Source organism: Primulina eburnea, chromosome 11 (assembly GCF_022965805.1).
Source record: "Primulina eburnea isolate SZY01 chromosome 11, ASM2296580v1, whole genome shotgun sequence".
Classification (NCBI taxonomy): Eukaryota; Viridiplantae; Streptophyta; class Magnoliopsida; order Lamiales; family Gesneriaceae; genus Primulina; species Primulina eburnea.
The window spans coordinates 39,242,513-39,255,139 of NC_133111.1; the positions used below are offsets into that span (position 1 = coordinate 39,242,513).

General features: G+C 34.4%; 1 protein-coding gene across 1 annotated transcript; it reads left to right on the forward strand.

Moving 5' to 3' along the window:
* Positions 1–1,523: 1,523 nt before the first annotated feature.
* On the forward strand, positions 1,524–12,357 carry LOC140805938 (rab escort protein 1-like). The gene is given in 10 exon segments (XM_073162315.1): positions 1,524–1,766; positions 1,769–2,222; positions 2,916–3,038; positions 7,620–7,719; positions 9,573–9,611; positions 9,810–10,050; positions 10,154–10,229; positions 10,552–10,747; positions 11,589–11,675; positions 11,945–12,357. Coding segments are annotated over 10 exon segments (1,623 nt in total). The 5' UTR covers positions 1,524–1,555; the 3' UTR covers positions 12,041–12,357.
* The last annotated feature ends 270 nt before the right edge of the window (positions 12,358–12,627 follow it).

Here is a 12,627-nt window from a genome sequence, read left to right on the forward strand (position 1 = left end):
TATGCTTAGTCGTAGACATTTCATCTTGTGACAGAAGGGCCGAATAGTGAGGACTCGTCACTGGCCCATTGCACTTTGTCACAGGACATGATATTGGTGATAGGACCACAGTCCATGACGGTTAGGTCAGGACACTGGATGTTTGGTTATATCGACGTGGATAGAACTGGAGTCTTTTCTATTACTGTTGGTCGATATAGGAATACCACATCCGGAAATCGGGATCCCTAGGCTAGGATTGAGTCTAGTCTAAAACGTGGAGTCACGAGTCTAAGTGACAATTATATTGATTTATATTTATTGATGTTGATTATGTTCCTGATATTGGTACATGTTTAGAATATGAGTTATTCTTGATGTTGAGTATGTTCCTGATATTGGTACATGCTTAGAATAGAATCTATTCTGGATATTGAAATATGTTTCGGATTATAGTACATGTATAGAATATGATTTATTCTTATTATGGATTGATATCATGATTTTGATATATGATATGATTTTTTGATATATGCTTTTATATTGTTTATATGATGGCATGTATACATGATTTATACTGGGATATTTATATCTCACCGGAGTTATCCGGCTGTTGTCTTGTTTGTATGTGTGCATGACAACAGGTGGGATAGAAGCGGGGTCAGGACGAGAACGAGGCTGGACTAGATAACGTGGAGATCCGGGCTTTGAAGCAACGTAGGATTCAGCACGGACTTGTAGTTGAACCTAGTCGAATTATTGTAGATCATACATTAGTTGTATGTGATATTTAATATGTAATTGAATTTAATTACATTATGTTACCGCTGTGTAATTTAGAAAAAATTTTAGACCCTGTTTATTATACTTGATTATTTATTCTTAAAGACGATTAAAGAATGAATTAGCGTCCGGGTCCCCACAGTAAATATGAACATGGTTAACTTGCCACACATACAAAAAAAAGGCTCACACATATGTATATGGCGAAAACTTATGTGAGACGGTTTCACGGGATCGTATTTTGTGAGACATATATCTTATTTGATCAATATGAAAAAGTATTACTTTTTATGCTAAAAGTATTACTTTTTATTGTGAATATCGGTAGGGTTGATCCGTCTCACAGATAAAGATTAGACCGTCTCATAAGTGACCTACTCTATGTATATATAGATACTTAATCATAAATGTCTTAACAATCTAACGTATATATCGTTAGCAATTTATTAAAAAATATTAAAAAGTTTATCTTCTTAATAAATAGGAAGAACTATGATAGCATTATTAAATTAAAATGTAATATTTTAAACGGTAAAAATTTATGTGAAATAAATATAATTTTTATGATCCTTTTGTGCTTATTTAATTTGATTGAATAATATAGCATTTATATTCAATTTTTAGATTAAAATATGTTGTTTATATTTTGTATTTTTAATTGATATTTTTATTATTTAAGTTTTTTTTTTTGTATTTTTATAATTTGATAAAAGAAAATTTTATATAAAATATTACAAACAAATATTGATGCGAGGATTTATGATTTATCATTCTTCTTCTACCTTGGGATCCAATGGAGGAAGAAACGACATCGTACGCACCCATTGAACCTTCCACTTTTGACCTCATAGTCATCGGCACAGGTCTTCCGGAATCAGTCGTAGCCGCCGCGGCCTCCTCCGCCGCAAAAACCGTCCTTCACCTCGACACTAACCCCTTCTATGGCGCTCACTACGCCTCTCTTCCCCTAAACGATTTCGCAACCTTTCTCCGATCCCATTCTCAGCCCCCCAAGTCCCTGAGAGCGATGGCTCCATCCCTCTCGTCACTCGGTCTCTCTACTCCTCACTGGAAATCAGCTCCCACTCCGACGAACCCCTACAGAATTCTAGAAGATTCAACCTCGACTTGGCGGGTCCCCGCGTTTTTCTCTGTTCTGATTCCATGATCGATTTAATCCTCAAAACGGGAATAAATCAGTACATGGAGTTCAAGAGCGTAGACGCCAGCTTTGTAGGCAATGCAGATGGGGAATTATTGAATGTGCCCGACTCTCGGAGCGCCATATTCAAAGACCGCAGCTTGTCCATCACTGAGAAGAATCGGTTGATGAAGTTCTTTAAACTCGTGCAGGCTCATTTTTCGGGGGAAAATGAGGAGGATCGGATATCCGAAGGGGATTTGGAGAGTCCTTTTGTCGAGTTCTTGAGCAAAATTGGGTTATCGCAAAAGCTAAAATCGTACACTTTGATTCTGCTCCCTTTATCTATCAATTTTTCCGTTAGTGACTGTTGTTATTGGCTTTTCCACTTTTATGCTTGTGTTTCTAATAGTTTTTCAGTTCGGTCTGCTTGGCCTAGTTTTTATAGGAGATATACCTAGTTTAAATTACAGTATGGTTTACATTTAGTAAGATTGATGGTGAATCTCTTGTTAATTGGGTTTAAAATTCAGATGCTGGACAATCATGGACCATCAGTTAACCCCTTGAGTTACACTTAGTTAATCGCCATGTATTCTTCATCATTTTCCTATTCACAAAATGGTCATATTGAAAAAAAGAGTATATCTAAATATTGGGTTTGCCTTTGCCAGGATTCTTTGGGATAGTAGTTGAAATCTCTCAAATTTTGCTTCAATTGACTAACTAATGTGTGACTAGTCATTCTTAGTTCCAGAAACTGGAAATTTGGATGCGAATTTGTATTGTTCTTGTGAACGTTTTTAATGGGATTTTTTCGTCTGTCTCTCCTATTTTTCCGAAAGTCATCAGTATTGGAGAGGAAAGTACCGCCAACAAGTTAGTTCCATTAATTTTTTTTCACGGATTGTTATGATCATTCCCGTTGAACACGAACTTGAAAATGGATTCATAGCCTGTGGTTTCCTGGTTTGATTTATCTTTAATCGACTGGCATTGGTTTTCTCTCCAGGATTATTTTATATGCTATAGTGAATGCCAAGTATGATCAGGACAACATCAAAGTATGTAAAGATGTTGTAAATACTAAAAGTGGGATTAGCCGTTTGGCACTCCACCACTCCTCTGTTGGCAGGTCGGTTCTTTGCCTTACATTTTATTTTTTTAAGAGCTATCTGGTTATCCTAAAATGCTGCCGGCTTTCCTTGAACTGCTAGAATGAATATTTAAAAAGAAAGTGTATATTAGGCCTAACTTCGGCTTCATATGCATGTGGTGACATAATTTTATATGACCTTCCGTTTTACAAAAAAACATTTGTTTGATTCTGTTGTTTGTCCAGTTCATTAAGTTCATTTGATGTTTTTACCTCTAGATTAAGTATGCCTCCATTAGAACTTCAAAAGAATAGCACAAAGATCTAACGGAAAGATTTTATTTTGAAGTGGATTCTTTATCAAAAATTTCAATGTTAGTATATATATATATATATATATATATATATATATATATAAATTAGAGCATAACCATGAAGGGGATGAGAAGTCCTTGAAAAGTTCGGCTTAGGATTGATAGATTGCCAAGATGTCTTGGACATTCAATGTAGTTGGGAATCAAACTGAACTTTTGATATGGGAGTATGGAAAAATTCAATGAGGGGTAGTGGGAGCAGGATGTGTCATGCTCCCATCTCATTCTTTTCACGTTTTGAAATATCATAATGTGTATTCAAATTAAAACAGGAAGGTTTTGAATTGAAATTAAGAATTCGGGGGAGATAAATGATTTAAATAGATTCCACATGCAAATACTTGAGCTTTACACTTCTTAGTTGTCTTGCCAATCACAAATTTGTAGTCAGTGCTCGGTCATATGCAAAATATTTTAGTAAATATCAAGTGTATTCATCAAGACTGAAATGAAGATCAAAACTTTATTAATATAAGGGGAATCAGCATAAGGAAAACAAATTTAATATTTTGGTAATTGGCGTACATATTGTTCTGTATCTCAACCGATTTTATTCGTTTATGGGGACTCAGCACTCACACAAGTAAAATGGTCAAAATTTTGTTAAATGACATGCATATTTTGCAGTATCATTTATACTTCATAGTTGAGATAACCAGTTGTGCCTTAGTTGTGTAGAAGTAGAAGTGGAAGGGTTAGCTAGAGAGATTGAACGTGTAAAGAAGAATTGACCTATCAGATATTTAGGGTTTCATCGTCGAAGAAGTTAACGAGTTTGAAGAAAGCGTTTAACTCTGATTTCAGCAGTGTTGAATGCTCTGCTAATGTACTTCATGTCTCTTTTTAGGGTACCAAGAGGTGTAGTGGAGGTTATGGAGAGGACTTTGAGGGATTTTTATGGGATGAAGCTGATGGAGGTTTGCATTGTTTTCTGGTTGCGTGGGAGCATGGCTGTAAACAGAAAGTAAGACGGGGTTTGGGTATGGGGAACATTTGTTTGAGAAATAAGGCTCTTTTGGGAAATGGTGATGGAGGTTTTCTGTCGAGGGTGAGCCGTTATGGAAGAAGTTTATAGTGAGCAAATACGTGCTACAAGATAATGGTTGGGATGCTGGCTTAGCAAGGAATATTACATTTGAAGCCCATGGAAGTATATTTCTAGAACTAATCTAGCTTTTCACCAGTTAGTGATGTCAGTGGATAAAGAGGGAATAAGATCATATTTTGGGATGATATGTGGTGGAAGATTAATCTCTTAATGATATTTATTCTTCTTTATTTCAGATTACATTTATTCATAACAATCCTATTTCTCATTTCTCATTTTATTAGTTGGAGGAATTTTCTCGTTCTTCTTTTTTTTATCTTGGGATTTGCATTTTCGGAGAGACTTGAGGGATGAGGAAGTGAATGAGTTGAGTTCTTTGCTAGGGTCTTTAGAGAGGGGCTGGTTGTTTGAGGAGGGTGTAGATATCAGGGTTTGGGATGGGGATCCTGAAGGTTTTTTTTTAGTTAAGTCTTTCTATGAATCCTTTCTGATGAACGATTTTCCTTTCTTTCCCATGTTTCATTTTACTTGGAAAGCATCGATCCCACCAAAAGTTCAAGTATTCTTGTGGAGTGTGGTTTTCGGTAAGATGCCAACTTGTGATATGATGCAAAAGAGGTGGCTTACTTGTGCTATTGGTCCGAACTGGTGTGTGCTTTGTCAGAAAGAGGTGGAGACTTGGGATCACATACTTCTTCGTTGTCCTTTCACGAGATGTCTTTAGTCATTGTATTTGTTGGTCAATTTGGCTGGAGCGGAGTAGAAAGATTTTGACAATTCAGAAGAGTCAGTTGAAGAATGCCGAGACAAGATTAAGATTTGGGCATCTGGTTAGATTGAGAAGCATTTAAAGATTAAATAATTTCTCGATCTCAGATTTAATGAGAAATTGAAGTTATATTTGTTGTTGATATGATCAGTGATCAATGCTTTTGTTTTTCTTTTTTTACCATGCGGATTTTTTGTCCGCTTTTTGTAACTATTAGCTTTTCATTATTTAATATAATATAATTTCCTATCGAAAAAAGTTCAGATCACCAGTAAGCTGTCCCGTCTTCAACTATTATGCATATTGTAAGACTCTAGGGATCGGGAGTTAATGCTGAGTGAGGTAAATTTTAAGGGAAAAATACTCTAGAACCCAATAAAAAGGATTTATATCCAGAAAGCCTTGGCAATTTTAATGTAATCTTAAAAAACCATTATATTATTTTTAATACCAAACATTCCAAAATGCAAAAATATTGTTTTTGTTTCCAGAAATACTCCTTTCAACTTGATATAAGATCATTTAAATTTTAACACATTATATTAAAACTAAATAAATAAATTTTCAACTTTAAAGTTATTATATCAATATTAAATAAAATCAAGTTATAATTAATGAAACAACTTAATTAGGTAAAATTCTTTCTACTTCTCAAGGTATAGTGACAGAACTGGAAGCTCGACTAGAATGAATCAGTGGAAAATTTATTTTTTAATACCAACTTATTATTATTTTTTCAAATATTAATTTTTATTCAATTCAGATTTGATTAATTATTTTGTTTATCCTAAGTAAAATAAATCATGTGCATCTAAAAGTGCTGATAAAATTATATAATTAAATAACAAATTAAAGAATAAAAAAAAACAAATATAATTAGCTTAGTAAAAATTTGGAAAAAACTTATTTGTCAATGGAAAAATATGATCAATAGTTTATTTGACATCTAAGTTAGGGGTGTTTTGGGAACAAAAATAAGGCTTGTTAACATTTTGGGTTTTTTGTGATTAAAAATTGTATAATGAGGTTTTCAGATCATTTATAAGTTGGTAGAGTTTTCTGGATATAAAGGTTTTTATAATGGATTTTCAGGTTTTTCCCAAATTTTAATTATCTTTTTGAAGAAAATTCATAGATTCAATTGGAGGTCACCACAAACATTTATGTGCTAATTGTTTAAACTTGTATTATAGAATTGATTTTAAAACCATCTATTCAATTTTATTGACTCATGGTCCAAACATACGAGTATCATTCAATTTTTTTATCTGAAATTATATATTGATATTACAAACGAGGTTTGACATGTGTCCGCGAAAATTTCATAACATCACTTGTGTCATTCAGTTATTCTTTTCTCTTAATGTGTTTGGGTATAAGAGTCTGATTGATGAATATTATCAGCTCATAAGTGATTTAAATATTATTTATTTATTTATTTCATTTTTTCACGAATAACATCCATTAGAATAACAAGCAAATATGATCATATCCACACAAAATATAACAAATTATAGTCAATCAAGAGCCTATATCCAGATGAGTTGGCGAACAATGAAGAGTAAGGATCTTGATTTTCCTAATGATATCCCGGGGCACGACATTTCTTATTCAAAAATAGCTCGATAGACATCTCGGAAAACTTTCAAAACCGATGTTGGAGATCCCATGATTTTATGCATTCCTAGCCATTCTTTGATGCCATTTCAGATTCTCTTCGACACACCACAAGTAAAGAAGAGATGACCAGCTGATTTCTCCCTGTTATTACAAAGTACGCACATCTTATTCTAATATAGCATTATCTATCTTTGGTTAGGAATTTACATCCACATAGAAAAACAATGCTTGGTAAGTATGCTATATTTCCAAATGATAGGTTTCCATGGCCGTCGCCTATCTTTTTGAACAAAGAAATCATTAGCTCGAGCAAGACCACCATGACATCCGAACCAACTCTCGAGCAGCATCCCTGCACTCTCAGCCGAGGTTTGTCTAAGTAGAAGAACATCTCGAATTCTCAGAGTTTGTTTAATCAAAGGAGACTCATCTTTTTTCAATTCCATTCCCAAACAGTACCAAACCGTACATGGATCTCATTCACCCATTTCACCCACGTGCTATCCTCATATGATTCTTCCATAACGTTTTTGCAATCAAAGCATTGTTCCAAGCAAATAAATTCTTAAGCCCATGCCCTCATCTTCCTTTGGTCTACAAAACATGTTCCACGAGATATTATGCTCATACGATTAAAAGTTTTTCTTAGACAAATAAAACTGAAATGGTTATGACTTGTATTATACATGAAATTAGATACATGACTATGTTTTAATTATTCTCGTTAATCCCATTATTAAAATCATATTAACTAGATAGTTATTTAATCAAAGCAAAGGCCCTTGATAGCGTTTTGCTCAACTTTTTAGGTTTGCTAATGCAAACGGGGCTATGATATATCCCATTTATGGTCAAGGGGAGCTTCCTCAAGCTTTTTGTCGTCGTGCTGCTGTAAAGGGTTGCATATATGTAAGCATAAATTACATCTTTTGGATTATAGGATGACTCTGGCGTCAACTGTGTATCTGATGCTTTCTGTATCATCTTGCGCTTTGTGGGCATTAAATTGTGACAAATAATGTCTCTCTCTCTCTCTCTCGTCGATCTATTTTGTTATTGAATTTATGGTTGAAATGTCTGGCAACTGATTTAGATGTTTTACACATGCATTGATTTTACAGAAGCAATTTTAAACATTTATATTTTTTCAGTTAGTTATCGATTCTCCATCATGTTTCAATTTGAAATTCAAATTTGGATAATGGAGAAGCAAGTTTAAATGTGGTTTCCAGTCTGTACTTTTAATACCACGAGAAACGGAATGGCCTTTGTGTAATATCTAGCATGAAACCTCTTGGAAGGAAAAAATATATAAAAGAAATGAAACTCTGCAAAAAACAAAACAAATAAAATAAAGTAATGATAGATTACCAGACATTATTTCTGTGTTTTGTCTTTTTATTCCTAATGTTACTTGTCATAGGATCATGATTGCATTGTTTTTCATGAAATATGCCTTCAGCAATCATCATTGTCAGATTGATAATGTTTTTTGTATTTTCATGTTTGAGATGTGTGGTTTTCAGCCTCAGATGAATCTGCTCCAATGAAAATTACAAGCCTGTCAGTCTTTTATTCGCTGTCTTTCAGCAAGCTATTTCTCGAGTATTAACATTTGAAGGAAAAAGATAATAAAACATGGTGCCTAGATACGCAAATGTTAATACTCAAGAAATAGCTTGCTGAAAGACAGCGAATAAAAGACTGACAGGCTTTGAAGGAAAAAGATAATAAAAACATGGTGCCTAGATACGCAAACATTACGGGCTTATAAACAATGCTAGTAGTGTTACTTTAGAATTTGAAATTGACTGTGTATCAGAATGATGAAAAAGGGCATTGTTTAGGAAGCTTCATAAAAGGATTTTGTTGAATCATTATGATGTTAATGAATGTGGTAATTCTGTAATTGTATCTCAAGTCAACATGTGTAGTTGTAGAATCAAAGTCAGAAATTATAAGAATTGGCTTAAAGAAGAACACACCTTGAGGTGGTCAATAAGACTGGGATGTTAGGAAGGGTTGAGTGATTATAATTTCTAATGTTGCAATATCTTAACTTTTCCAGTGCACTACCATCTGATCATTTTCTAACGAGGCTCAAGGAGCATGAAACCCTAACATGTTCTGCCACTGGTAAATTATTTCATGTAATAATAGGGACATTATTAAAATTGAGAGCTCATGACAATTATGGAATGACCTCAATACTAAGCTGAATCTCTGACTTTTTTCCAGTTTAGTTTTGCTCCCTGCCTTTTGAAATAAAAACGTTCAGTGAAAAGCAGACTTCAGGTAAATTATATCACATTTTTTGTAAACCAAGCGAGGCGAAAAATGTGCAATCAGAACTTGAAGTAAAGAACAATTTCGAGAGGAAAAACTCTTGACTGAAGAAATCAGCGATAGCAAATACTGTGAAATAACAAACAACAAACACCTTGTTCATAAAGTGATGCAAGGAGGAAGCCTCTAAAAAAGAACAAAGTTCGGAGAGAATGGTGAATAAATAAGGATCATCTTTGATGTATAGCTTTGCATCTTATCGGTTCAATTCATTCTTATTTGTTTTTGTAGTAAAAATATGTCCCTTGCCTTTTTGTAAGATTTTAAATATGAAAAAATGGCACAACTTATTGTGATAAATATTTTTCCAGCTCTCTTTATGTTTAGTTATCTGCGAGTAACTGATATTGGTTCTTGTTTACCTTTCTTCTCTTTAGCTTTATCTAATGCTTTCCTACATCAATTATAATGTACAGGTTTTGCGGATGCCCATAGTTTCTGTGCTCATGGATGAGGTTTGAAATGAATTTGTGTATAATAAATTAATATGGAGAGTGCACGAATCTAGACAAACGTGACATGTACATGTGGAAAGTTTGTTACACGGGATATCATTTTCAGTTGTCACATTCGTGCACTTGTGGAAGTTTGTTTTCATGGGACAGAGTGTATTTTCATACTACTTCTCATATGCCAGTATGAATTTTTCACAGGAAGATGGAACTTATAAGGGTGTCAAACTAGTTTCTGGTCAGAAGTTATTCAGCTCTCGGTTGATTCTTGCTCCCTCTTTCACAATTCCATCACCATTGGTTCCTTCTGCTGCACAGGCATCAAATTCACGTGATGCTGGCCATATAGAAGCCGAAGAGAAGGTTGCCAGGGGAATATGCATTGCAAATAACTCAATCAGACCTGAAGTTTCAAATTGTCTGGTGTTCTTCCCTCCCAAATGTAAACCTATAAAGATTAATGTTATTTGATTGACCTGAACTTTCCAATTTTCCTTTCATTTATATTTCATATTTTTAATTTGTTAGTTCTTCTCTATACGTAGCTTTATACCCTGAACAGATAGCATCCGTCCGTGTATTTCAGTTGAGTAGCAATGTCGCTGTTTGTCCCCCTGGGATGTAAGTTATACTTCACCTATTGTTTCCTTATGTCCTTCCAAATATTGATTATGATTTCATTCTTCCTCCCTTATATTATTGTTGAAAAAGTGCATCAATTTTTATCTGGATGCTTAATTTTTTCATACTGTGAGGTTGGTTTTGACAGGGTCAGCATACTTAATAATGCAAATCAATCTCCCTTGTGCTGATTCATCTGAGCAAATTTTAGAGTATTTTGGCGTGTTTACATTGAGTTTCAGTATACACTGTGAAATGAAATTCTTATTCAGTACTTGGATTCTCATGCAATGCGAGTTACATCGTCCAATTTGTCATTCAGGTTTGTGACTTATCTTTCAGCAACATCTATTGATGCTGTGGAAGGGAAGAAGTTATTAAATGCAGCCATAAATGCACTGTTCTCTATTCCTTTATCTGGTAACTCAGAAAGCAGTGGTATCGATAATTCAAGTGACACTATAGAAGTGAAACCCAGTTTGCTTTGGAGCGCCTTGTATATGCAAGAGCTGACCGAAGTACGCATTCTTGTCTTTCACATTTTTTTCCCATGAGAAGCTTAGTTGTATTCTTAGTTCCATTGACCTCGTCTTTAATGTTTTTCTTCTGTTCTCTCTGACTCTTATGATTTAATATTTTTATTTTAAAATTTTTCTATTGTGTAATAATTTGCTATCATTTTATGCTATTGTCCCTTGTATAGTTGTCGCAGATTAGGTGGGACAATTGTCACAAATAAAGAAAATTTGGATTGAATTTAATTTTGAGGAAATAAGCATTTTCGCAAAAAAATGTAGGAGATAAATTTGTTACTCGTTCATTGCTATGTCATTTTTCTACTAGTCTGTCGACCGTATCTGGTAGTTTCAAGCTTGAACAATATTATTTGTATCCCCTAACCTTCGGAAATTCAATTTGTTGGGTAAATATGGTGAATGATCAAATTCCGGATCTTTTTCGTACACAAAGAATGCCAGTTATTTCTTATTGTTTGTCTTTGGCGTAGTTGAATCTATCCCCTTTTTACTTGTCTGCTCTCTGTCAGAGATCCTATCTAAGTGCAGTTTTTTGAGTAAATGAAAGTTATATAATGTCTTACGAGCAATGGTTTACAGTAAAAACTGATGGCAAACACTAGTCCTCTGCTTCTACCAAATTGTCAGATAGAAAGCAGCCTTCTTGCACCTTTATAGCTAATATACACTATGTGGTCATGATCGTTTATGGTGAAAAAGATGTGTGCAAGTTTGTGAAGTGGGATATCACTCTTTCCCAACTTGGATCATCTCGTCCTTTGTAATTCTGATTCTTCTTGTTTGTTCCGTGCTTGTAGCTTATTTTTTTGTTCATCATTGTCAGTTTCAAGGAGCTTTGGATTCCATCAGCTCCACACCAATGCCAGACGAACATCTAGACTATAATCATCTCCTGGACGCTACAGAAAAGGTAAACAAACGATTGTTGTCTGTACTCTGCTCCTGGGTGGAAATAGAATACTCAACTTTCATAATATGACCGACCGCATTTGAGCGCATATGCGCCTGTATATTCGATTTTAAGTAATGGCTAAAAATAGCCAATTCCAGAACAGTTTTGAGGCAATTCACGTATAAACAGGATCAGGGGCATGACATATTGTTTATCTTAGCTCCTTTCTGCTACATGTCAAGGTTAAATTCTGACAACATGATGAACGTTTGCTGAATCCTGGCCAGTTATTTCAAGAAATATACCCTGGTGAAGAATTCCTTGCAACAACAAGCTTGTTGGATGAGCATTCAAATTACGTCGACTCTGAGCTCGATTCATGAAGAAGCATTTCTAAGACTGCTTGAAAAGTAACACTGCCGTTCAATATTCGTGGGAGGCTGAAATGGCAGAGTACGCCTATCGTTTGACCGAATAAAACGAGTCATTTTGCCATTCTTTCACTTGTAATGTTAATCATGTAGAAGGATAGCTGATGATTAAGTTAATATTTTGGGGCCGGAAAACTAAGTTGGCCTGATTTATTGATAATTTCCGTATGTACTATAGGCTTGATTTGTGATAATTTATTTAATTGACACAATGTATCAATTATCTAGGATTCTTTGAGCTGCAATTCTATGATTTCTATTTGTTTGCAGCCTGGTGTTGGATCCGTAGTCAATCAAATTTGGGGGACTCTTATTTTCAAAATAAAAATAAAAATAAAAATTTGGGAGACTCTTTAAATGCAAAATCAGTTGCAATATCCCTCCAAGGAATGATTATTTCTTTATATTTTATAACATGTTCTCAGCCACGAATGAATGATAAACTCATATAAGATAAGGTAGTAGTGGCTTTGAATAAAATCGATTTGATATTTTGCAGTGAGATTTCCCATCTTCTTCTCCCTGTGTTCCACGAGCCT